The 23990-nt window shown below is 46.0% G+C and overlaps 3 protein-coding genes across 6 annotated transcripts in view; 1 reads left to right on the forward strand and 2 right to left on the reverse strand.

The window, feature by feature from the left end:
* Positions 1 to 937: 937 nt before the first annotated feature.
* Positions 938 to 13528, reverse strand: tecpr1b (tectonin beta-propeller repeat containing 1b). Of its 3 annotated transcripts, XM_040124250.1 has the most exons (26): positions 13431 to 13528; positions 13147 to 13253; positions 12200 to 12432; positions 11928 to 12110; positions 11678 to 11800; positions 11433 to 11555; positions 10857 to 11031; positions 10243 to 10343; positions 10036 to 10137; positions 8858 to 8985; positions 8097 to 8707; positions 7722 to 7840; positions 7430 to 7585; positions 7130 to 7279; positions 6803 to 6960; positions 6360 to 6487; positions 5635 to 5728; positions 5389 to 5485; positions 5203 to 5282; positions 5045 to 5101; positions 4784 to 4958; positions 4452 to 4587; positions 4189 to 4281; positions 4000 to 4106; positions 3667 to 3786; positions 938 to 2929 (listed from the first exon to the last, which is right to left on the reverse strand). In XM_040124250.1, the coding sequence occupies exons 3-26, from the start codon at positions 12422 to 12424 to the stop codon at positions 2807 to 2809; spliced, it is 3564 nt and encodes a 1187-aa protein (XP_039980184.1). In that variant the 5' UTR covers positions 12425 to 12432; positions 13147 to 13253; positions 13431 to 13528; the 3' UTR covers positions 938 to 2806. The 3 variants fall into 3 exon arrangements, with proteins under 3 accessions (XP_039980184.1, XP_039980185.1, XP_039980186.1); XM_040124251.1 differs by lacking the exon at positions 13147 to 13253 and having other exon boundaries at positions 13431 to 13478; XM_040124252.1 differs by having other exon boundaries at positions 7722 to 7807; positions 13147 to 13478.
* Positions 13529 to 17152: 3624 nt separating this feature from the next.
* Positions 17153 to 22724, forward strand: bri3 (brain protein I3). Its single transcript, XM_040124256.1, has 3 exons — positions 17153 to 17323; positions 18810 to 18918; positions 21305 to 22724. The coding sequence occupies exons 1-3, from the start codon at positions 17179 to 17181 to the stop codon at positions 21435 to 21437; spliced, it is 387 nt and encodes a 128-aa protein (XP_039980190.1). The 5' UTR covers positions 17153 to 17178; the 3' UTR covers positions 21438 to 22724.
* A 200-nt stretch (positions 22725 to 22924) lies between these two features.
* LOC120788428 (brain-specific angiogenesis inhibitor 1-associated protein 2-like protein 1) overlaps positions 22925 to 23990 on the reverse strand; it is a 29855-nt gene continuing 28789 nt past the window's right edge. For both annotated transcript variants that reach the window (XM_040124255.1, XM_040124254.1), the window contains one exon: positions 22925 to 23929. In XM_040124255.1, the coding sequence (XP_039980189.1) occupies positions 23857 to 23929 (73 nt within the window). In that variant the 3' untranslated portion in view covers positions 22925 to 23856. The remainder of the gene's footprint in view (positions 23930 to 23990) is intronic.

Here is a 23990-nt window from a genome sequence, read left to right on the forward strand (position 1 = left end):
CTTCATTTTATGCTCTGAATTGTTCAGCAAGTTGCTTGGATGGTTTTGTCTCTCCACTACTTGTCACTGGGTCTTATCACAGTGCCTGTTGATGCTTTAACGACAGCTGCACTCCTCCATTTACTATTGCTACAGAATTTAAAGTCACACGTTAAGTGAGATTGTGTAAAAAGTGGGAGATTTTATTTTTAAATTTCAGAATGAAAATGTGTATTGAGCTGTTTGTAAACAAATGTGCAATGAATTTCATCACTTGGTTGAAATTTGCGTAGGAGTTCACTGGATGAGCTGGTGAACGTGGCGGCGTTTCTTCAGTAATGTGCAGGGACTTAAAGCTTCATAAAAAAAAAAAATCACTACTAGAACAAAAAACACTGCTGCTTTTGTCAACTTCAGTGTCATGAACAGAGTTGTCTGCCTTGGTTTTTTTTACTGTGTCAAACTTAATTGACTTGTTCAGACGGCATTTTCCTCCTAAAGGAAATAGTTGAAATTTAGAGCATTTCATCATCGTATCTTTTGCAGGCCATCCATTGTTTCTGTGGCTGTACAGGGTTGGTTGGGGATGTGTGTTCATGCACGTGTCAAGATCAGTTTCTGTATAGAAGCGTAATGCAAATGGTTATGGATCATGAGTGCGCCCCCCCCACCCCCACCCAGGTTTTCATGTACAGCTATAAAAAATCAGTTATTTGAAACTGTAGGTTATACAGTTACTGTATGGTCCATTTCTTTTAATGACTCAAATACCTTCATGATTTTGTCACTGACGACCTGATGAACAGCTATACTTCAACTGTAGTAGATAATGTCCATCTCTCCTGCCCCATACAGAAGGCACTGTATCTTAGACAATGTTAACCTTTGTTAAAAACCAGCAGCCTGTGCTTCAGTTAAACTTGAACGTTTATTTAAGGAAATCTTGTTTTATTTGACTACAGTATACATTTGCTTAATCTTGCACATTTGAGAAATGTAACTTAATGTTAAACTGTACTGATGTATATAAATGTTTTTTGGGTTTTTTTTTCTTTCTTTTTTTTGGGTCTGTAAATGGGAAATGATGTAACTGAGTTATAGGTATGAGGTTTCATTTTGTAACTTAAAGCTGAGTTGATCAGAGGAACATATCAGTCATTGGCTTAAAAGCAGTTAAATTAAGACACAGAAGCGGATGTGAATTCATTCTGTCCTTTAAACTTGTAGATTTTAAAAATATTTTTACTTCATATTGATCATGCTTAGTGTAATTGAATGAAATGTTTATAATTACACTGTTTAATATGAAAATAAATGCAAATGAACTTCTAATTACGGCTGGTATCTTATGTGACACATTTCTTTGGGCTAGCTGCACATAGTGAGTCTGCGTGAAGGAGTCAGGTGTCTTGGCAGGCAAGGAATGAACCTAGGCCATAAAAAGCTGGCTTTTGGAATGTAATCACTGGTGGGGAGGAGCCAGACCAAGCGTGGAAGGTAAGAGTGGTATCAGCTAGAAATATGGTTTAGCTCCGCACACAACGGCGATTCTCAAAACTAGACTGCTGGATAGGAGTTGCCCAGGGTGAGAAGCCCTGGGCAGGTGTAGGTCTACTAGAGAGGCCTTGGCTAGGCTCTGCTGTGATGGAGCGTTTCCCCTGCAGAATTTGGATCCCCTCGGCAGTATGCGACTGTCGTGGAGAGGAGGCCTGTGAAAGCTGATGCACACGCCTGGTTGAGCGTAACATAGATTAGTCATTTCTCTCTCTCCTGCTCTCAAAAGAAAGACACCCATCTTCACAATCGAATGAATTAAATAAAAAGGTAAGTGATTCACTGCTGTTAGCCGAGGTACTGCAGTCAGGTCGTTTTCCAAATCTAGTGTGAAATGATGTCGGAACATGTAGCAGTATTTTTAGACTTTTATTTCACACTTCAATGCCCTTGGAAGATGAATGTCCGGTCACGGTGACATTCAGACCTGCTGTGCAGTTACAAGAGTCACGGTCATAGCAGTCATGTGGTTGGGTGTGATACTGACAGGAAGAACTTTTCCTTATCGCAGACTGAATGTCTCATATTTTCCATTGCAGTCTCTCGTAATTAAGAGCCATATATTTTCATCCAGTATGAATAGCTTAAATTTTGCCAGTCCTTTTGAAAAAGCCCTCGATATTAGGAAGGCTTGTTGTAGCGAAACGGGCAAAGAACACTCCATTACAAACATATAATAGGACAAAACATATGGAGAAACAAAAGTCAACAAGAGCATCATTAATAAATAAATAAATAAATAAATGAAATCACATGCAAATGTATGTCAGAGAAATAATAAACACAAACAAAACAACAACACTCTACAAACCAAGACAATTTCGGCTACAGTGAAATTGTATGTCTGAAGACGAGTTAGTGTGGTACCCAAGCCTTAGCCCTTTATCGAAGTACCAGCCTCTTAGGTTTTCACAGGATATTGTATATAAGTATAAAAGCTATTGCTAGATCCAAAAACACTCAGTAGCCAAAGCCTAGTAAGGGCAAACACATGCACTCACTTTTAAGATCCATCCCATTTAAATGCTCCCTTGTTCTGTTTTGTCATGACTGCACACTGGCATGATTTCTGCGAGGGCAAACAAGCCAGAGAGCAACATTCATCCACCTATCAAGAGTCGAATCCAACCAAAATGTACAATAGGAACTCAGTGGTGCGATTGTGCATCCCCACTAAATGAAGGGATAAGAGCCTGCTGGAGTGGTCTGAGGGGACGAATGTAGATCCAGGCACAAACAGGGCCGGGGCACGGGAGGAGGAGATGAGTGGGTGCTACACACCCACGGCGGTCCCGTTCGCCTGTGTCGGAGGTCGCGGGGGTCCAGCAGGTGGAGGGTGGGGGGCACGAGGAGCCTCTGCTGAGTTCCCCCTCACACTGATGTGCTCCCATCCTCCCTGGAAGTCAAAAACATATAAAGGACTGTCAGCACCTGAATATGATTGTTACAAATTCTTCTGCATTTGCACAGCTTACATGCACAGATCTCATATCTATCTGCTAACTTACCTGCATTTATTTAACTAATGCACTAGAGGGCAACAATGAGGCCACAATATACAGGAAACACGTTTAAACCCTGTTGTATAAATCCAATTTTAAAAATAAATTTAAAAAATTTAATAAACTGGCTGTGTAATTTTGCTGTTTGGTTTGTTTGATGCTGCCACAACCGTAATGCTGATGGAGTTTTGTCTGTGAAATTACTGAGCTTCTTTTAAAAGTGAAACTAAACATTTGCGAGCTCTTTTAAAAAGATTTACATCCTCTGAAGCAGCCAGTTGGACCAGGCTGAGAGCCACAGGCACGCTGGGGGAGTCAGAAAGTATGAGACTAACACATTGCTGTTTTCAGTGGATTTTGTTGACAATAATAATAATAATAATAATAATAACAAGAATAACACTAGTATTATCCTTTAAGTATGTCTTCCGCGCTTTATTTTAATTCCTTGAGTGCCAACTTTAAAAGTAAATATTATTTCACAAAGCAGACATAAGCAATGTAGCGGTGCCCCTATAAATGATCACATATAATACAGATACAAAAGTAAGTGTTTTTGTTTTCTTTTTTCATTTTATATTATTAATGAAATGTGAATTGGATGGATTAAGTCTAATGATAATGCACTCACCCCTATACCATAGTCCCAGGACTGGCCCTTGGGTTGCACGGGCCCCACCCCAAGCCTGTGGCAGACAGCTCCCGGCGACTCAGCAGGGAAACCTGGAACCCCGTCTGCTATGATCCACACCTGGAGAAAACAAGAGCGCTGAGCCGAACGCCAGTCCGCTCACAGTCCGCAAAAAAGTGCCCTCAATTCCTGTTAATACTTGCCCTCGATGGGTAAATCAAGCGTCGCCGTTCTAATGGCTTTGGTAAATATCTGCACAAAATAAACTCAAACTGATTTCCCGGCCTCACTTCCTGTCTGCGCCACGGTTAGGAGGACCGCAGTGAAACTGACCTGGTCCAGCGGTCCCACAGAAACCTTGGTGACGTTGTTGGAGATGAGCTCCCAGGCGGAGCCCTGAGGGTAGCTGGGGGTGAGGCCCTGTCTGTACCACAGGTTACCTACGGGACATTAAACTAGTTTAATTCTCTCATTCTCCTCATGTCCTCCAATTTTAAAGGGATAAAAAAATACTCTACTCACTGTTTTCATCCACGGCGAGGACAGAGGTCCGGCCCACCGACAGCTGTCTGAGGGTCTGTCTTGGAGGAGAAGGGATGTGGTACCAGCATTCCCCTGTGGAGGGACAATAGCACTGGAAGTTTGGCTTCATTTGGACCATTACTGGGTATATTACTGGGCACTGGGTACATGTACTCAGATGATTCAGCACAGGACCTTTATTGGCCTTTCCTGCTGCAAACATTTCGACTTTCTGCCCTACTGTTCCACATCCTAAAACTCACCTGCAGGGTTTTGTGGGGACACTGATCCTCTGTAGAACACAGCTCCGTCCTTGGCGATGGCCCACACCTGGTTGGCTCCGCCGATGGAGATGGACTTGAAGGGCTGATCTGTGCCTACATGTAGCCAGGAGCTGCCCTGGAAGATCAGGCACACTGGAGTTAGGAAGCAGCCTTATTTGCAACTGCAGTGTTTGCAGGGAGGAGACGCAAACTGAAAGTCAGGAATTACAGTGAAATCGCTTTTCCCGCTGCACACGTGTAAGTCTCCTCCGCTTGAGAGTTAAAGTAGCGTTAAAGTAATCTGTCAGAGGTACTCTGCACACGTTCCTCACCGCTGGGTTTTGGGGGCTGACTCCCAGACGACACAGGACATCTCCCTTGTCACTGAGGGCCCAGACAGGGACCTGCTCCATCCTGCTCTGGGCCAGACAGGCCATCAGAGAGATGTCACTCAGCGGGATGGGTGGGACCTGCTGCCATGGACCTCTCAATGTGATCTTACACTTCCTGTATGTAGAACATGTGATCGTTTTGATGCTGTAGTAAACTTTGAATTACAAACCACAGAAAGGTGCAAGTGTGTGAGTGATTACCTTGTCCATCTTCTGCGCCTAACAAAGTCTTTCATGGTTTTGTGGCCGTGAAATGTCCTGCAGGAGAGACAGAAGTCAGATGAATGGCGCACCTCATTCACAATGCTGTTTTTCTTTTTTCTTTGAGACATCATCCTGAGAAAAGTGTTGTTACATACACAGGGAAGTCTGCGGCGTACTGCCAGCCTTCTTTGTCTGTTCCTCCAGGGACGTTGCAGTCCACAGCCCACTCTGATACCTGAAACACAGGTTGATGGCGGAGAATCAGCTGGTGATGAGACAAGAAGTCAAATGTGTTTCCAGGAGGAATTTTGACTGGGAATTAACCTCGGGATACCACCTACCCAGGACCACTGAGGGGAGGGTGGGTGTGTGTTCGCTTTGGTGCACTCTTTCAGCCCACTTTCGTCGCTCCACATCGGGCGGTCTGTAGGAAGTCCTCTGGAGAAGTGTGCCAAAAAACAAACAGCCAAAGCGTTTTTCCAAAGCCAAAACGTTTTGGCCGACAGGCTTTAACTGAGCACAGCTACAAAGATCAAGATCAACCGCAAAGACTTTATTAAAAACAGTGTAAAAGGAGAAATTCTTACTTGTCTGTGTATCCAGTCATAGGGTTCCATCTCTGATTCTCATATACATGTACACTCCTGACATCAGTCTGCTGGTGCATCTGAACAGCATCTCCTGCGGTACACGCGAACACGGACAAAAATTTTATGAAAGCACATAAAGTAGTCATACACTTGTGAGCATAACGGTCTCTACAGCTGCAGCAGACGGTAGATCCTCAAACCATGCTCAAGCGATCGCACACCAAACTACAAGCTGTTAGCACGAAGATATTACATTCATTCTCTCTTATGTGTTTGTAAGTTAATTACTGAAATGAAATGTGGCATATGATTATTTTCATTATAGATTACTGTACCAATTATAGATTATGGAATAAGCATTTAGCGTATAAATATAAAACAAGATAAATTCCTATCTCAAATTATCAGAACCTAAAAATACCTCGGAAGGTCGCCTGTCGTTCAAGAGAGTCTGAACTTGAGAAATTGTACTTTAAGCAATTATCTAAATTGTCACAGATCAATTTAGTGTTGATCGACCAATTGATTAATTGTTACAACAGTAACAATAAGAATACATGACAAACTGAGGAAAAAGACCAGGCCTCTGATAAGGAGGACCCATCAAAAGGTTCACACATATCAGTATAAAGGAGGGGAGCCTAGATGTGTGGATTATATCTGAATTCTTTTTCCATTTTTGGAAACAACATATGGGTAGATGTCTACATGGGCAGGTTTACCCGGGGTGGGCTGTCGCCCATAGCGCCCACTGTAGACCCAGGCGGTGCCGTCCCACCCGATGCCCCACACCAGCCCCAGACTGTTAGACTCTACACAGCGCAAGTGTCCCGGGACTTGCCGCCAGAACCTGCAGCACCATACAGCAGAAGCACCCAGCATTAGCCACATTATTGCTAGCACACAATTTAGCACACATGGAGGACAAAGTGCTGCCACACAAAGTGGGAGAGAGGCTGACACATTAAGCAGCACAAATAATACCTACTGTCACCGGACAAAGCAGTGGGTTGGCCTTGTTAGTAACGTCTTAACTGGCACTTAGCAGAATTAAGTCAATGTAAACAAAAAAAGTTGATGGGAAACCGGGTCAAGACAACGAGAAAGACAGTGAAAGGAAACATAACGCAGACAGACAGAGTCTTCTCTTTGGTCTCAGTCTCACATGAGGTCACAGGCCAGTGAGTTTGCAGGAACCTCCAGGGAGAAGGACGGCTCATGGACCATGGTGTCTCCCTTTGAGGTGGTGGCCCACAGGGCCTGTCTGGAAGGGGGACCTGTGATCCCTCGACACTCACAGCAACAGTCAGACAACAGGCACAGCTGGTCCCATAGAAAAAAGACAGAGAAACATGTGATCAATGTGATGTGCCGTGGGCTTTAGCTAGAAAAGAATAATTGAAGAATAAAAAGATGAAAATTCTGCCTAACATACAATCTTCTAAGCTACACTTTTCACTTTAGCGTTTGTTGCACGATCTGTTTGCGTTACCCAGTCATTCATGTCCTTTTCAGTTTGTGCTGCCAGGACCAGAGGCCACCTCTGTTTGGTCCTTTGGGCTGTGTACACGGCAAAGGCATAGTGGCAGTCCCTGAGAACTGGAACCAGTGCCGTCACTTCATTTATAAACACTTGAAGGTACTGAAATAAAGAGACCGGGAACAAGAATCAGCGAAAGACAGCTGTTCACAGACAGTTATGGGATAGTCCCCTTGTCTACTTAATAAAATACATGAGGTAATCTTACTCTTTGTGCTGTTTATGTACCCGATCATAACAGAGAAAACCAACCTTTTTCTCATCATACTGCGTGTAGTAGACAAAGAAAATGCTGTCCTTCCTGCCATCAGACTTGGTGGACTGCTCCAGAGCAACACCCACATCCACCCAGCGCTGAGGCTTCCAGTCTCTCCACCAGCGCAGTGCGCCTTTACGCACCCACACCGACTGGCGAGGGAGACAGGACAAAGACGGGACCAGACCCCGTATGTACACTGAGATATGATGAATGTGACAAGAGAGGAGATAAATTCAATTCAAGACAGAAAGGGGGAGTTACAGAGAAGTGTTAAACTCGTCTTACGTTGCTTCTCTCCAGCGGTTTCTTGCTGATCTCCTCTCTGTGTTCCTGCTGCTGCTGCTGCTGCTCGCTCCAGGCTGCTGACTGAACTGGGGTCAGTGACAGAGAGCTGGTGAGAGGACCTGACAGACAGACATACACGTCGGACATTTAGGCAGACAGACAACCGTAGAGGTACCACGCACAGTACGTCTACTGTAAACACAGGCAACAGCTGCAACACACAAACAGACGCAGAGCGTACAACATTCAAATATCACATATACACAGATATGAACTGACATTCAGATTAACATGACCGTCATTTCTTATTTATTTCATGCCCAGATTTTTAAAAATTGTGGATGAATACATAAATCATACTGGTTTTCATTTTACCTGTGGGACTAAGCCAGCTGATCTGTGAACTCGCATGCACATCGCAGCCTCCACCGGAGATCCAGGCCCACACTGGTCCGTCCTCTTCTCCGACACCCTGAGCGGTCTCCAGAGTCCCAAGTGTGTAGGTGGCAGCAGCGCTGCCACCAGCCGGTGAGGGCCCCGCCGCCTGTGCCCCTCTTGCTGCTTCTGCCCCCTCCAGATCCACGTTCATCCAGGGGACATCCTGTCCTGCAGCTACAGGGGTCTGGAGTATCGGGGCTGGGGACAGCTCTTCAACCTCCTCCTGCGGTATCTCTGTGATGGTCGGTTGCGATGCGGACGTTTTGTCGCGGTCTGAGACCAGGCTGTTGATGAAGCTGTCGCTGGCAGGGATGAAGGGTTTGGGGACATCCTGCTGGGAGGCTAAGGGAGCGTCCTCCGCCTCCAGGGGAGGCGTAAGAGTGTTGGCTCTTCCTAAAGGGACTACGCAGGGGGCTGCTGCCTCCAGGACTGGGGTATCATTTGTGTTTTGCGGGTCAGGAGGACCTAATTCTGAGTCGGAGTCAGTGCAGCTCAGAACTGAGCCTTGTGAGGCCTCAGTCAGCTGCCCACTAAACTCACAGTCATGTCTATTAAACAACAAAAACATATGGACAGAGCAGAAAAAATAAAGGGTATAATGAGGCAGTGTTGCTTCAAAAAGCACATCCAGGTATCTGTAAACAAAGGTTGTAACTCATGTGTCAGTTAAAAGATTCAACTCAATTATTTATACAGACCTGGGTGGAATAACCTCTTTACTATGACCCCATTGGGCAGAAACAGGAATCCAGCCATTCCCACTTGGTTCAGACGGGGTTACACCCATTCTGAAATACAGGCCGCGGTCCTCACCGACCGCCCACACCTGACAAGACAATAGCAAAGAAAACAGTGCAGAAAAACAAAGGTGAAACACAACGATCACATGCACACACCGACACGGCAGTTGTAATATGTCACATCAAACAGTAATAACAAGAAAGAAATTTAGTAAGAAGATAACACCCGAATATGATAAATATGGCAGAATACATAATAACTGTCAAATTAAATTCAATAAAACTTGTATTCACTCTTTAAAAATGCATCGGAGGTACTAGTAGGACACTAGTAACCGTTACTTTTATAAGATCATATACTGTAACACCGGCACCTGCCACCTCACACAAGCCACATCCATAATTGCAGGCCTGAAATAAGAAATATGGGATATAATGACGACAGCTTAGCCAGCTTCTAATTAGGGAGTCTCCCATATGTCAGGTATGCCGGTGGGAATATAGTCTGGGGATATATAAGGCTGGGCATTGGCCGGAGCGGCTGGCTGTACTCTTGTTACAGGGCAGCGCCAGAGGTAGAAGGGCTGGGGGAGGGGGAACAGGGGTGAGAGAAAGAAGGGGAGGAGGTGCGAGATGCGGGTCTGCAGTGCTAGCAAAGTCCTCCGCAGTGAGATACAGAGTGAAGCCTTTTCTGCCCCCGAACCCCAGCCCCGATCTGGTTTGTGCTGAAACCAGATCCAGAGAGAGGCTGAAGTGAATCCGTCAAGGGGAAGTACAGAGGCTGGCGACAGTGAGGTTTAAAGGAGTCAAAAAGGCTGAAATGCTAAAGTAAAATTATAGTCTTAATAACTGAATTTCAAAAAACATAAAGACATAAAACCTATATCTTAGCATGTTGTTTTTGCATTCAAATGTTATGGCCTCAGTAGTAATAGCTACATTGTTGAACCCACATTATATGCACAAATATAATATCTCATTATAATATCACTACATTATTAAGATGAATTTGCTGCCAATTCTGTTCAATTACATATTCAAAAAGGCAATCTAAACCATCTAAGGTGTGTGGGTGTTTCTTGGGGTTTTTTTTTTTTTTTTTGCAACAGCCCAATTTGCAACAGAGATCTTCTAACCTGGTCATTGAGTCCTACGTCCACCATCATCATCTCCCCTACGATGCTTATCCAGCCGGAGCCACAGGGGTTGTGAGAGTTCACGCCACGCCTGAACCACACCTTGAGCCACACACACAAACACAAACGCGTAGATACAGATGTGTTACCGCCACGGTGAACCACAACTATACAGCTACATGCTACACGTGAGAAGCATGGATTCACCTTGTAGTCTTTGGTGACCACCCAGACCACACTGACTCCAACAGCCACATGAAGCGCCTCGACCTCCTTTCCCGGTGATTCCACCTCTACCCACGATGTGCCTGATTGAAAGCAAAGGTTTATTTACACGGCACCGAAACAAGAGCTAATATAAGCAAACTGGCGTCATTAAATGTGACAGTTCCGTTTTTTAAAATATACTGCTCTACAAAGCCAACGATAGCATCAATGGCACCTTTGATTCAAATGACACAGAATAAAACATGACCCTTGACTTTTGAAAATGTATCAGTCTGGTGTTTAGTTTTTTTTGTGTGCTTTTTTAGGAGTGACTATTATAAACACCTCAAATACTGTGATGCTGTAAAAAAACATTGTCTGGGTGAAATTGCACTAACAATTTCCTACTTTAGAGCAATTTCTGTTGAGAGCAACGGTAAAAGCTCACAAAAAAACAAAAAAAAAGAGGTGGAGAAGTCACATCCAAGCAAAATTTGCGCGATCATCAAATGATCATATAAGATGGACCAGGATTAAAACAAGAAGAAAGGGCTAAGGTGAGAGATAATGGAGAATTATTTGGGGGGTAAATGTGAACTACAGTGACGGCTGACCAGTTGGACTGTCCAGGCTGAGGCCCGTACGGACCAGCAGGTTCCCATCCCAGAGTAAAGCCCACAGCAGGTCCCCGGGGCCAGCTGATAACTGAGCCACCTCCTTGGGCACTTCTACCTCCTCCCAGCTGGAGCCCTCTGGGACCCGAGGGTGGATGCCCTCCCTGAACCACACCTACGAGGGGAAAAATAGTCATAAGATTAGACTGAGTGGCATATGGTTGAAAACGCTCTATTTTAATTGTCTTCTTAAAAAAAAAAAAAAAGTTGCATTTGGTGCATTGTGCACGTGGAGTCATGCTGCGCCCTTGTGGCCAAAAACTAGAAGTGAACCTCACTTTCAGCCGGTTGGCAGCCTGTTGTTATAGTAACTGACGGGGACCGAAATTTGCTGTATCTGTCTTCATGACAAGCGATGACAAGCAAAGTTTTTGCATGATATGTTTGCATGGAGTCGTATGAATGAAGGTTTCAGCAGTGGAGCATCTAATCCCTCCTTAAGTTGACAGAAAAAAAAGGGGAGAAAGAAATGTAGGTGTACTTCACATCCTGGAACTGTTGGTCCAGTAGACTGACCTGTCCTTGTTGGGACACACCCCAGAGGTTGGGATACCGTCCGGACTGGTCGCTCATCTCCCAGCCGCCGCAGCTGATGTCACAGAGCGGCAGCGGAGGTCTCTTGGGATGGTCCCGCGGGATCTGGAGGAGGAGAGCAACTTGAATCTCGGTCTCACCGGTGCTCGCCTACTCTACGCCGAGCACCGGGCCGGACTCACCCGAGGGATCTTACAGGTAAAAGAGTAGAGAGAGCGGGTCCAAACCTTCGCCCAGGTGCCCTGTGCGACGTATCTCCTGTAGCGGATCCAGCGCCTCCGGCGGACACAGGAGTTCCACTTCTTGTCCGGCGAGAAGTTGGCCGGGAAATCGACCGCATACTCCCAGCCCTGAAGAGGGACAGACCTGATACGTTAGACCAGTCCAAATCAGGAGGAGAGCAAAAGGGCAGACAGCTGGAAATAAAGAAAGGGACATGTGTATGTGTGTTCACGAGGGGCGTGCGTTCTCTCTCACCCCAGTCTGGCTGGGTTCTCCTCCGCAGCTCTGGTCCACGTACCAGTCGCCCTCCCACTCCCAACTGCGGGAGGGCGACTGGAAGCCGTTCAGCGGTCGGGGGTTCGTGCCGGTCACGTCGCTCCACGGCCAGCGGTCGGTGGGCAGCAGCGTGTCGGCGAAGCCGTCCACCGGGTTCCACCTCTGCGGGACGGACAGCAAACGGCACCTTTAGCATTAGCGACGCACAGCTGCCCGCGTTTCCGGCGCGACAGAGTACGGGCTGGGCTGACCTGGTTTTCGTAGGTCTCCTCCCGGTAGCGGACGGGCGTCTCGCCGGGCATCATGTTGAGGTAAATGTGGTGGTCACAGCCGATGCCCCAGCAGCGGCCCTTGCCCGCAGTCACGCGCTTCAGCTCCAGCAGCATGTCGTCGGCGCGCTCCCAGCGCTGGCCGGCGGTGGAGAGGCTGTACACCCGGCCGTACACGTCCACGGCCCACAGCAGCGTGGCGGGCATGGTGGCCCCTGAACAGAGACGGCAAGATAGCGCTCATCCTTCCGAGCTGTATGTGTGCGTACGGTGTGTAGGGTGTACGTGTTACGACTCTGGGCGCTTAAGCCCAGTTGATGTCCTGGAGAAGTACGGCCATAAGTAAAGGCTTCATGTCCAGTGACAGTTATTTTCCATCTCTGCTAGTTCTTCTGAAATAAAATTCTGACTTTATAGGGTGTCAAATATGCGCCGGTTTTTCGTTTTAACTCCAGGTGTGTGTGTTTTTTTTGTTTGTTTTTTTTAAGTTGGTGCCACAAAAACGTTCCAATAAAGTTTTTAATTTGAAATCGCTGACCGGAAGTCCCACTTTTATTCTGAACGAGTAGCTCGACTTGAGCTTGGCATTATCGACCGATACTAATCCGCTACGGTACGGAATGACCCTGGACTGTCACTGTGCCTCTGCTACCGCTACCCGTCGACACGGGCCTTTACTTGCGTCTCTGGGAACTCTGCAATTACTCGACTCGACACTCGAGCGTTACCCTCGAGTCCAAAACACACTGAACCAAAGACTGTGAGTAAACACACGCCAGGCGACATAGTTTAGTTCAGTGTTCCGGAATAAATGTGCAGTGACTTATAGCCTGCAGTGGAGCTTGACAAACACAAACACAAACACACGCACACACACAGACACAGTAAATCCAGGATCAGAAACACTGTCCGCTCAAACAGCAGCCTACCTGAATACTGGTATCCGATCCGCGGTCGTCAAGGGAATATCAACGGACGCGTCAGGTGCAACAGCCGATACCCGCGGCCACCCCCTCCGAGGCCCATGCTGGGACGGCTTCAGAGTGCATGCGAGACAACGGTTTAGGCATGCCAAGCGGCGCGACAACGCAGGCAGCTGATATCATTGGGCTCTTTACGCCGCAAAGTCGGCCGTAAGCTGTTTACATCCCCGGGGGACGGGCGGCGCTCGGCCAGCGCCTCAGAGGTGCTCAGACACACGGCGTCTACTTACGTACGAGGCTCCGTCATGCGCGACACCTTCGCAGTGCGAGAGGAGAGTCTCCCATGCTCGTGCCGACGGCGGCGTTTGATTCACATTCTGGACCAGAGGAACGCTCCGTCCGACTCCCGAGTCCACAGCGGGAAATGGAGGAAGTGGAACTCTGATTGGTGGAAACTCGGCAGGGAGTGTGGGATCTCCGTCTCCGATTGGTCGAGCACACGAGCTCCTAATATATATTGTTTTTTTTTTTCCAACGGCCGTCGCTGCTGACTGACGCGCATATTTCAATAATTTAGTCAGCGCCTGATCAATTATTGAAGCGCAAGGTCGGTTTTACTTGTTTGGCCACAGTTTGTAACATTTTACCACAAACCAAGCACAGAGCCAGAGAAAGAAGACTTGCTCGTCCTCTCCCTCCTGATCCTCTGCCGACGGGACATATTTGCACCCACAGAGTCTGATATCAGTGGTGACGAGGAAGGAAAAGAAAAAAAACACTGTGAGCAAAAAGGACTGTCAACTCTCCTAAATAACATTAATGTCTGGTAAAATATAGGCCGTGAATCTGTATGTCAGGCAGAGCGGGAAACTTACTGCCCACAGGCCCCAGACCCCCAGGAGCCCCCCCAAAAAAAGCCCCAGGTTTGCTCTCTATCATTCGGGTCAACATATTTTGATTAATCGCAAATCTGTCAGAAAAGCACACCACACGACGTACAATATCAGCTATGCCGGGCCCTCCATTCTCCATCTTCTAGAGGAACCAAAATCTGGTTTTAAGACCCGAGTTGTTTTATTTTATATTCTTCTCATTGCTTGGAAAGTTGTGTTCTATCAAGCCGCTCCGGTTTTTCTCCCTAGCAAGTGATCGACACGCAGCAAACCCGGAGCAGAGTCGTACTGTCCCATCATAGGAGAACTGTAAGCATGCAACCAACAACTTTTTCTATTTTTATTGTCATATTTTAATTTCATTATTTTCATTATCAGTGCATCTGACAATTATTTTCTTCAATAATGGTTGTTGGTTGTTCAGTGAATATCATCAATCTTCCCTGAAGCCCAAGTTACCATTCTCAAATGTTTTTCTGACCAGCTGTCGAAAACCCCAAAATGTTGGGAAAAACCTGGAAAACTAGCAAATACTCACATTTGAGAAGCTGTATTAAGTGAATTTTGGGTATTTCTACTGAAATAATGACATGCAAATGAATCCTCTGTCAACTAACTAAGCGATTAATTGACTAATCATTTCAGCTCCAGAGCTCTGGTCAGTTCCTGGGTGCCTGAGGATATAATGACATTACCATGTATACTGTGGGGGTTAATAGGGGCCCTGTGACAACTTTTTTGGCCATGGGGCCCCATAGGGGCTTAATCTGGCCATCCGGTCAGGCTCAACGCCCGGTACCTCAGACAGCTCCATCACCCCCGGGGGACGCGGATTCAGCACCTTGGACAGGGTTGTCGACGCACTTTGATCCAGCTGAGCTGCGGAAGGAGCTGTAGCTGGACCAGAGGCGGTCGCCCACCTGTGACGGCGACCCAACAGGTTTTCGCCACAAGCATCACCTCAGCGGGTGGTTTCAACTGATGGGTTCGTCCCCCTAGTGGTATGACTGCTGGTCAGCGGTGAAGTCCTTGGAATGAAAACCTGCCGAGTGTCCGTACATGCCTGCCCCTGTTGTAGACAGTGGACTCATCTGTTGGCAGTGGTGGCGGAAGAAGTATTCAGACCCTAACCTGAACACTTAGGACCAGGTAAGGATCTGAATCTTAAGCGAAAGCACCAGTGCTAAAAACACCTAATTACAGGTAAAAGTCCGGCAATCAGAGTTCTACTTCATTAAAAATCAGTAAGTGTTATCAGCAAGGTGTACTTAAAGTATCAAAAGTAGAAGTACTCACTAGGCAGAAGAATGGCCCCTGTGACTGAGGCATTACCGTATGTGACTAAGTATTAGATTGTTTAACTGATGCATCAATGCGTAAGCAGCACTTTACACCTGTAGTTGGTGTAGATGGAGATAGTTTTAACTCACTGATAAACAGGTAGTTTAGTCCACTGGTCCCCAAAGGGTCCCATGAAAAATCCCTGGGGACTTTTCTCTAATCTTTTTTTGTGTCTGTGTGTGAAATATTAGATAATTTGACCTCTTTGGGCCTCAAACAGTTATTTAAACTAAAACATCTGAGAAGTTTGGAGGGTAAATGGTTCTTTGTTTGAACTGTTGGGACAAAAGGACCCAAGACACTGCTTTTTTTTGTAAAAGGTCACAATAAAATAATCCACTGGAACAATGTTTCCTAATTATTGTTGTGTTATTTTGTTGTTTTTTTGTTTTCATGTAAAATGTATACCTAAAAACTAACCTGTAGTAGCAGAGTAGAGCGGAAGCGGAAAGCAGCAGAACATGGAAATACTCCTCAAAGTTGTACCTAAGAACAGTAAATGTACTAGTTACGTTCCACCATTGCCCACTGGGAGTCAGATTCACGTTATATTGTTCTGACTCTGTTGTGACTCAGAAGACTTCTGATCCTGTAAATAAAGTCAAGTTAACTCGAGCTCTTGCTGGAATGAAACACAAGAGGAAAAAATGGCTCCCTCTCACCATTTTTAAATAAATCAATCCTAAAAAAAAAAAAAAATTAATCCAAAAAACATTAGGATGGGTGACATTTTTTCAGCAGCAGAATCTTACAGGGTAACTCTGACATTGCCCATTTAAAAAAAAAAGTCATTTGCTATTTCCATATCAAATGTACCTTTTCCTTTTTCCTTTTAACATCTAATCATGGGCCGGCACTGACAGTTAAACTAACTTTTAAAGTGTTTAACTCTGTGGCCGCTTTAACGTTTTCGACATTGACTTTGACCGGGTCTGGCTTCCCCGGAGAAATTCAAGATATCTGTCGTTTTCTTCCGACGCTTTGTTCACTCGCTCGTCACAGCCTCATCCTCCGTTTCCCACCCGAGGATGCAAACTCCCGTATTATGCAGCCTTCAGGGCGGCGCACACACTCGCAATGAGGACGGTAATTATGTAAGCCACGGCGAGAACAAGTTTGCCCCCCCCACCACACGTGGGCTTTACCCGAACTCCTCCGCGGCGAACTGATATATAACCTGCTCAAGCACCGAAATCAGTCCAGCACCGGTAGGTAACCGTGAGCTGGTTTGCGTTGAAGCCCCCCCCCCCTTCGCATGCAGCTGTGGCGCCACAGACCTTTTATTTTGGCGAACTGTCGCTTTAAGAAGCCTTCCGCTGCGCAGAGGCGCTACAGCAGCTCATCACATGATTCTTCTCTTGTGACAGTCCAGACAGAAAAGGATAAGCCCTCCGCCACTTCCAGCTGAGTTCGCGAGGCGCTGCGATGACGGACAACTCTTGTTTTGGTACCGACGGACCGACCGCGAGGAGGGACATGGAGCTGAGTTAACCGCCACCCGACCGACTCAGACCATTCCCGTCCTCCCGCTGAACATTTTGGTGAACATTTGGGCTTGTTGCGCCGCGGGGGACAAAGTTGGCGCATGGAGAGGGACGAAGTTTCATTATTGCGCAGCGTCCTTTCTGTGTTATCTTTGTTTTTGTCGCCACTGCGTGTCACCCAACGTCGCTCGGCTCCCGGGGCCACGGAAGCAAAGTAGCCCGGAGTTTCGGTGTTGACTCTTTCTGTTGCTGAAGCGCCGAGTCGGGGGTGGGGGGGTCAGAGGACGAGACAACTTGAGGGGCGCGCTACGTCGGGGGAGATGGTGGACAGCAAGCCTCTTCTTCAGGACAGACCTCCCGCCTACAACACCGTCCCGGGGGCCTACGAGTACGGCCCGCAGCAGCACAGCTATGGGGCCATCCCGGCTCCGGCCCCGCCGCCCTACCCGTACCCCGACGGCCCAGGCAAGTAGCTCCGTTTATGTCGCACACGTACGCGGTCCGCACGTTTGCCATAGAGCCGAGTACCCAGACGGGAAGAGAGCTCTCCCTCCCGCCCACTTCCGCCTTCGTTTAAAGTGGCGCTTATGTCGCTCGGTGTCTGGCTGCGTCACAAAGTACTTCAGCCCCGAGATGTAGATTTACGAAGCACCTACATCCGAGATTTCTAACTTTAACTTCGAAAGACTAACTCGGGTCGTTTGTCTGCTCCGGGGCTGCGCATGCGCAGCATCTCGGAAAACGACGTCGGCTATTGAGACCGACCGGTGTTTGCATCAATTAGAAAATATGCGCCCTTTTTCCGGTAGTGTGCCACGAGAGCTCAGTAAACCCCGAGTAAACAATGAACTTTATAATCGTCTGGCCTATAGGCTCAAGTCTTTTTTATTTTAGAGGAAGCAGCAGAATGTGAAATATGTTCCTGTTGAAATCTTGGCAAAGGGCAGGGGGCAGCTTTTTAGAGGCACCGTTGTGCCACTGCAGGTCTCGCGTGTGTCCGCTGTATGTGAAGGAGGAGGTCATCATCTTGACTGCGGTCGCAGAAGCGCTGCAGTGAGTGCGCGAAGTCTCATTTCCTGCAGTTTCCTGTCATTTCCTGTTTTTGGTATAAGTTAGTGAGTTTTGGTTCTCGCGGGGAGGTGTCCTCGTCAGACGAGAGGTGCGGGTGGACATTTCAGGAGAAAGCAAAGTCTTGGGTCACACAAGTGTCGCCGCAGATGTGCAGAGGCGGTCACAAAAAAAAAAAAAAAAGGTCAGCATGGCCCTGGGAGTATCAGTGAAATGAAGCGGGGAACCCCCCGGCCGTCCCTTCAAACACACCTGCACACGCCATAACTAGTCACAACCTGTTCTTGTGTCTTTCTCCAGCCAGCTCGTAACGACCAGATGGGGCTTCCCAGGGGTCTGATCCGTGTTTATTACTGAAAGGCTCGATTGACGATGGGACGTTCCTCGTAACCATTAATCGTTCCAGTCTCTCTGTCCCTACAAAGCGTCCCATCCTGAATACAGCTCAATACACAGAGTGCATTGGAGCACTGTAACATGACATTTGCACGCTGAAACACATTTTCATGCCAACAGATCAACTGCAGATCACTCAGTGTTGGACTGAAGCTCAATTTTATCTTGACTTTTAAAACTGGCAAATTCGCACTTCAAACTAAGTGCCACTTCCTTTCGTCCTGTCCCTTGTCTTCTGCTACTGTCTACTTCGGCGCTATCTGGCTGTGTCTCCCAACCCTTTGACAGTGTTAAGTGCAGCCTCTGACTGTGAATATGTGTCACGACTGAGTGTGAACGGTCACGTTTCGCATCTAGACAGACGTCCCCTGAATAAAAAATTTGAATAAAAAAATCCAAACATGTCGGTGTGGTCATTTCTCTGTCGGAGACAAGTTCAGTACCCGTCCTTAGTAACGCGTGTGCCATCTCCCTCTGTCGACCACAGGTTACCCATCAGCCCAAATGGGCCCTGCTGTATCCCAGCAGCCCTACGCTGGGAGCTACACTATCATCCAACCCTCCGTAGTTGTGGTGGGAGGCTGCCCTGCCTGCAGGTGAGGACACACACACACACACAAAGACACACACAAAGACACCTAACATACACTACAGTATGTCATGGAGGGGTATAGTGACTGTATGGCTTTTAGGTGACCTATCAGAAAAGCGGTTTAAGATGCACAGCTGCAGTTCACACACAAAGAGGCAAGAATGATGAGAATAACTGACGTGAGATACTGGGTGGTGTTGACAGTTGGAATTCCAGGATGAGGGCAGTAAAGCAGCAGTTGGCTCAATTTCACCAATAAAAACGATAGAAAGAGGAGCATTCAATGACAGTAAGCTCTCTCGATTTAGCACGTGGTTGAACACGAGTGTCCCGTGCCCGCTGTTACTAACCCGGTTCCTAGGCACAGTTCCTTCTGAGGCTATAATCATCGGTTTCACTCCATTTGGCCTTTTGTCTGCACGTGTATTTTCCTTCCTCCTACATGTTTGTCGTCAGGCCTACAGTGTGACCAGAGGCTGAGCAGATACGACTTTCAGTTTTAGAGGGAGGTTTCAGACCGGTTCGCTGTGCCCGGGTCAACACCCTGTCAGTCAGATGATTTCAGCCTCAGACATGTGACGGAGCTGTTCACGCCAGGCAGGGCCAAAGGTGGCTCACAGGACACAATCCACAAGAGCACCAAATAGAAATCAGACGCACTCTCATCCAGTGGTTAATTTTGAATAATGAAACCTATTCGTCTATTCCAGGAACTTTGTGTAGGTTTTCATTTCACAGAAATGCAGCAGGATTGTTTATTGTCACTAGGTGAATGAATACCCTGCTTGTGCAGTTCTGGTTTGTTTAACTTGAACTGAAAATTTAAATGGTTATTTATGTGTTTGCTTGGTAACTCTCGTGACTCACAGTCTCTGAAACGTGTTGTATTATGATTAATGACGACAGAGTTCCACAGAAATAGGAACACCTTAGTCATAAGTTTAGACAGAAGTGTTCAGTGACTCGACTTACTAATTAGCTAAAAACTGCAACGAAGGCTTGTGGGTTTTTTTGTGCACACGAGATAAGAGTCAGATCTGGAAATATTTACTTAAAAGTTAAGAAAACTTAGAAAATAGCCGCACAGCAGCAGCGTGACACGTTAATACTTAATGTAAGCATTACCGTCATTCACACTGTTCTTTCCCGTATTTGGCTGTTTGTCGCTGTATTCTTTTGCTCTACAATCCACTTTGTATCAAGCCTGGATTAGAAGTACCACAGACATGTTGCTCCCCGACACTCTGTGATAACAGGGGACATACGGCCCAGTATACAGTGTTTGTCTACAGTATGCAAAACACTCGGGAGCGTTGGGGAAAGGCTGGCACAGTTTTAGTCGGTACCCGCACCACGGCCATGCCGCCATGCTTGATGAACGCTACGGCTCCTGGCACCAGTCTACAGATAAGCAGTGCAGATGTGAACATTTATGACATGGCACAGCAGCACACAGAGTGCCGTGGTGTCACGGGAGACCAAACACACACAGTTTGAGTCCAAATGCTGTGTAAGCAAGCCTTGTTTAGGGAGCTAGAACGATAGTTATAAGGTTCAACCCATTTTATCATCTCATGGCAGGATCTAATATTACTCTCAGTGTAATTAAGGCCTATTTATTAAAATTATTTCCATGAATTAACCCCAACGAAAATCCATAGCTCTGTGACGAGTTTTTCCGAGCATAAACGATACGTGCTCTCCAACGTACAGTAGCTTTTCATCTCCCATCTCTTCAGGGTCTTGTCTGACACGCTGCATTTGTCCATTCCTTCTCGGGGCCTGGGGCAGATTTACTGGGCACGCTGGTCGGCGTTGTGCAGTCATGAGACCGTGGTTAGCACTTTGTTTACCGTGACTCTGGACTGAAGCTGCTCTCAGACACGACCTTCAAGAATCTCCCTTCAGAACAAGCTGCTTCACGCGAAAACCCTTTTTAGATTGACTTCTTTTTTTTTTTTATTGGTTCTTTATTTCTGACTTAATAATATTTGTTGAGGCATGAAAGGGTTTTTCTCTCTTCCTCTGGGCTCATAGTGTGAATGAAACTTTTCTTCTTTTAGAGCGAGGTGAGACTCAAAAGGAGCCGTGTCTTCTTGATAGTTGTTTACCGTGAAATGTCAGGACATGGTTCAGATTGGATTTTGTTTGGACAATTTGATACTGGTCAGACCTCAGATTCCCTCAAGTATCCATGACCTGGTCTTGTGTAGACTCAATGACAGCTAATCAGGCACAAAACCTTAACCCCTAATGGTACGTGTGAGAGAAATATATGTATATTTTTGTGATTAAAATCTTGCTTCATCTAACCATCATCTGCTTCCTCTTGTGTGTCTGTCTGTGTGTCTGTCTGTGTCTCTGTGTCTGTGTGTGTGTGTGTGTTAAAGGGTTGGTGTCCTGGAGGATGACTTCACTTGCCTGGGGATCTTGTGTGCCATCTTCTTCTTCCCCCTGGGTATCCTCTTCTGCTTCGCACTGCGTCAGAGAAGGTGTCCCAACTGTGGCGCCACCTTCGGCTAGAGGGACCAAACCACAGCTCACGCACATGCTCGTGCTCTAATGCATACACATACACACACACACACACACACAGCGTTTTTGTGTCTTTTTTTTTTTGTTATCTTATCTTAATATTTCACATTGCTGTTGCCATTATGTTATGTACAACAAATGATCAAGATATTACCATGACTGATGATGTGAGTTTTTATCAGAGGCACGTTTAGCGATCTATTTTCACCTGCTAGTTGAGGATGTGTTCTAGCATATGTTAAGCGTCCAGCTGTTGTCAGTGCCTTGCAGAATGAGCATCGGAGATTCCATCACTCATGATTTCTTCTGTCGATTTAGCTCAGTTATCCAAGGATCTGGGCAGATTCCTTCATGTTTTGACAAGCCAGAATTAACCAAGGCACATGTAGTTTATTTTGTCCGAGGTTCTTTGCTCTCTCTTTTTTCTTTTTTTAATTTGCTGGCACACTGCATTGATATTTTTTTTTTGGTTAACATTGTGCTTATTAACTTAGTAACAGCATCCATGTTGATCACTCATGTATTAGCTTTTTCAGGAAATGCAAACTTTAAAAGAAAAATGTTTTGTTCTTTTTTTTTTGGCTGAGTGTGACATGGAATAACACAAACAACACGTTTAAAAAAAGATGTGTAAAGATCCCTGAACATGAGCTGTCCCGGCTGAAAACAATGGACTCGTGTCAGACAGAAAGCCCACGGCATTTTGTCTGTCTTTGTTGGTATTATTTCTTGGGGCCATATTTGCACTGACCGTTTGATTGATGATTATTCTGCTGGGTTGTGCTTTCCAGGGCCAATGCAGACCTCAGGTACATATAATCTGAAACGCCCGCGACTTAAAAACCTCAATCACTGTTTGACTTCCGACTTCTACCTACTTTAATAGAAACTCTTGTGTCAAAGCGCAGACTCGTCCTTTAATGTGCAGAGTTTCACGTCAAGGAAGCACTCTGAGAGCAAAAGCTGAAGAAATCTCTCGATGTGTATAATCTCTGGATTTTTATTTTAGTACTCTGTGACAAGTCACCCTGCCCCATTCTTCCCAGCCAGACAATCGATCAAGAATGTTACCCTGTATCTGCAGTATCTCCATGTCTATGTCTTCCATCGCAGCAAGATGTTATGTAACTGTCCCTGGCAGGAGAAAGGAGATATAGCTGGGTGGAAGGGATTAAAGAAAATCTTGCTTTAGAAAACACACTACGCACGCTCTTATGATTGAGGTTCTTACTTTTTATATATGAGTTACTGTAATTAAAAATGAATGCTACTTAAGTTTTTGAGTACTTGCGTGATTCAATTTAACTTTTTTTACATTATTGTAATACACAAAATATGCTGTTACCTTTTCATATAAACAAAGGGATGCAAAGCAATAATAATCGTCATCATGCTGTCACGGTGCAGATTGATTGTGCATGACAACAAACTAAAAAGCAAATTGAAGAAATAAATCTTTATTTTTCATACAGCAAATTCTATTAAGGGTGCAATGTGGGCCAAAGACCAAAAAAAAAAAAAAAAAGAGTACAAACTGGTCTTAAAATGCCGCGAGTATTTATTAAAGCAGACGTGATTGCACTGTGTATGTGAAGATGAGGTGAATGTCACAACTCATGTCCATAATCTGAAGGATGCAACAGGTAAATGATATTCGACAGTAGGTATGTATGTGTCATTAAGGCAACAGTCCTGTCTCCATGATCGTCTAGCTCTACAAAAACTTAAGTTAGATGGCAAAGGACAATATTTATAGCGTCAGTTCAAATTTATATACAAAAGGGACTTAAGGATAGGTCCACTTGTGAGCCTCTTTGGATGCCTCTCTTTAAATGTTTGCAATTTTCTCTCCTCACTGCAATAGTCAACATCATTTTAGTATCAACACTGAGTTGCAACATTGTCATAAGGACCTGAAGCTGAAATGCAGAGGTCCCTTACACTACATTCCTCTACTGTCCTATGGCAAGAGAAATGACTCCTAACAGTCGTTTGACGGTGCACAAGCTACAGGAACAGCAAAAATACATAGCAGTTATTTCTTTGCCCCTTTTTATTCATTTATCTCTCAAGTGCAGGTAAGAATGTGGTCATTGACATATCACCACCACACACAGAAGGACAAAAACAGACACAGAAAATACATAGTTTTAAATATATGAGTATCTGTTCTGTGAATAAAATGGTCCCAAAATACTTTCATATGGGGGGTTGCAGCAGTAAGGGGATCCCAGATTCAAATGGCATTTTGTTTTCTCAGTGCTGGTCCAGTTTTATCTGATTTCATCCAGACCCGGAGCAGCTGCTGGACTGCTAAGGCAGGGCAGAGCTGCATGTCCCGGGTAGATGACGCAGGAAGGCTGATGAGGAGCTGTGGGAATCAAGGATGGGCGGACATGTGGACAGATCAGATGACCGGTGCGGAGCGGTCGTTGGTAACGGTTGGACGTAGCCTGATTGTGGCGAAAGGGTTCCCTCCCCTGTGAAAACGCAGCAGAGATGAGTGATGAGTGCGTGTCTGAGTGACAGAAAAGCACATCA

The sequence above is a fragment of the Xiphias gladius genome, chromosome 3 (assembly GCF_016859285.1).
Source record: "Xiphias gladius isolate SHS-SW01 ecotype Sanya breed wild chromosome 3, ASM1685928v1, whole genome shotgun sequence".
Lineage (NCBI taxonomy): Eukaryota > Metazoa > Chordata > Actinopteri > Istiophoriformes > Xiphiidae > Xiphias > Xiphias gladius.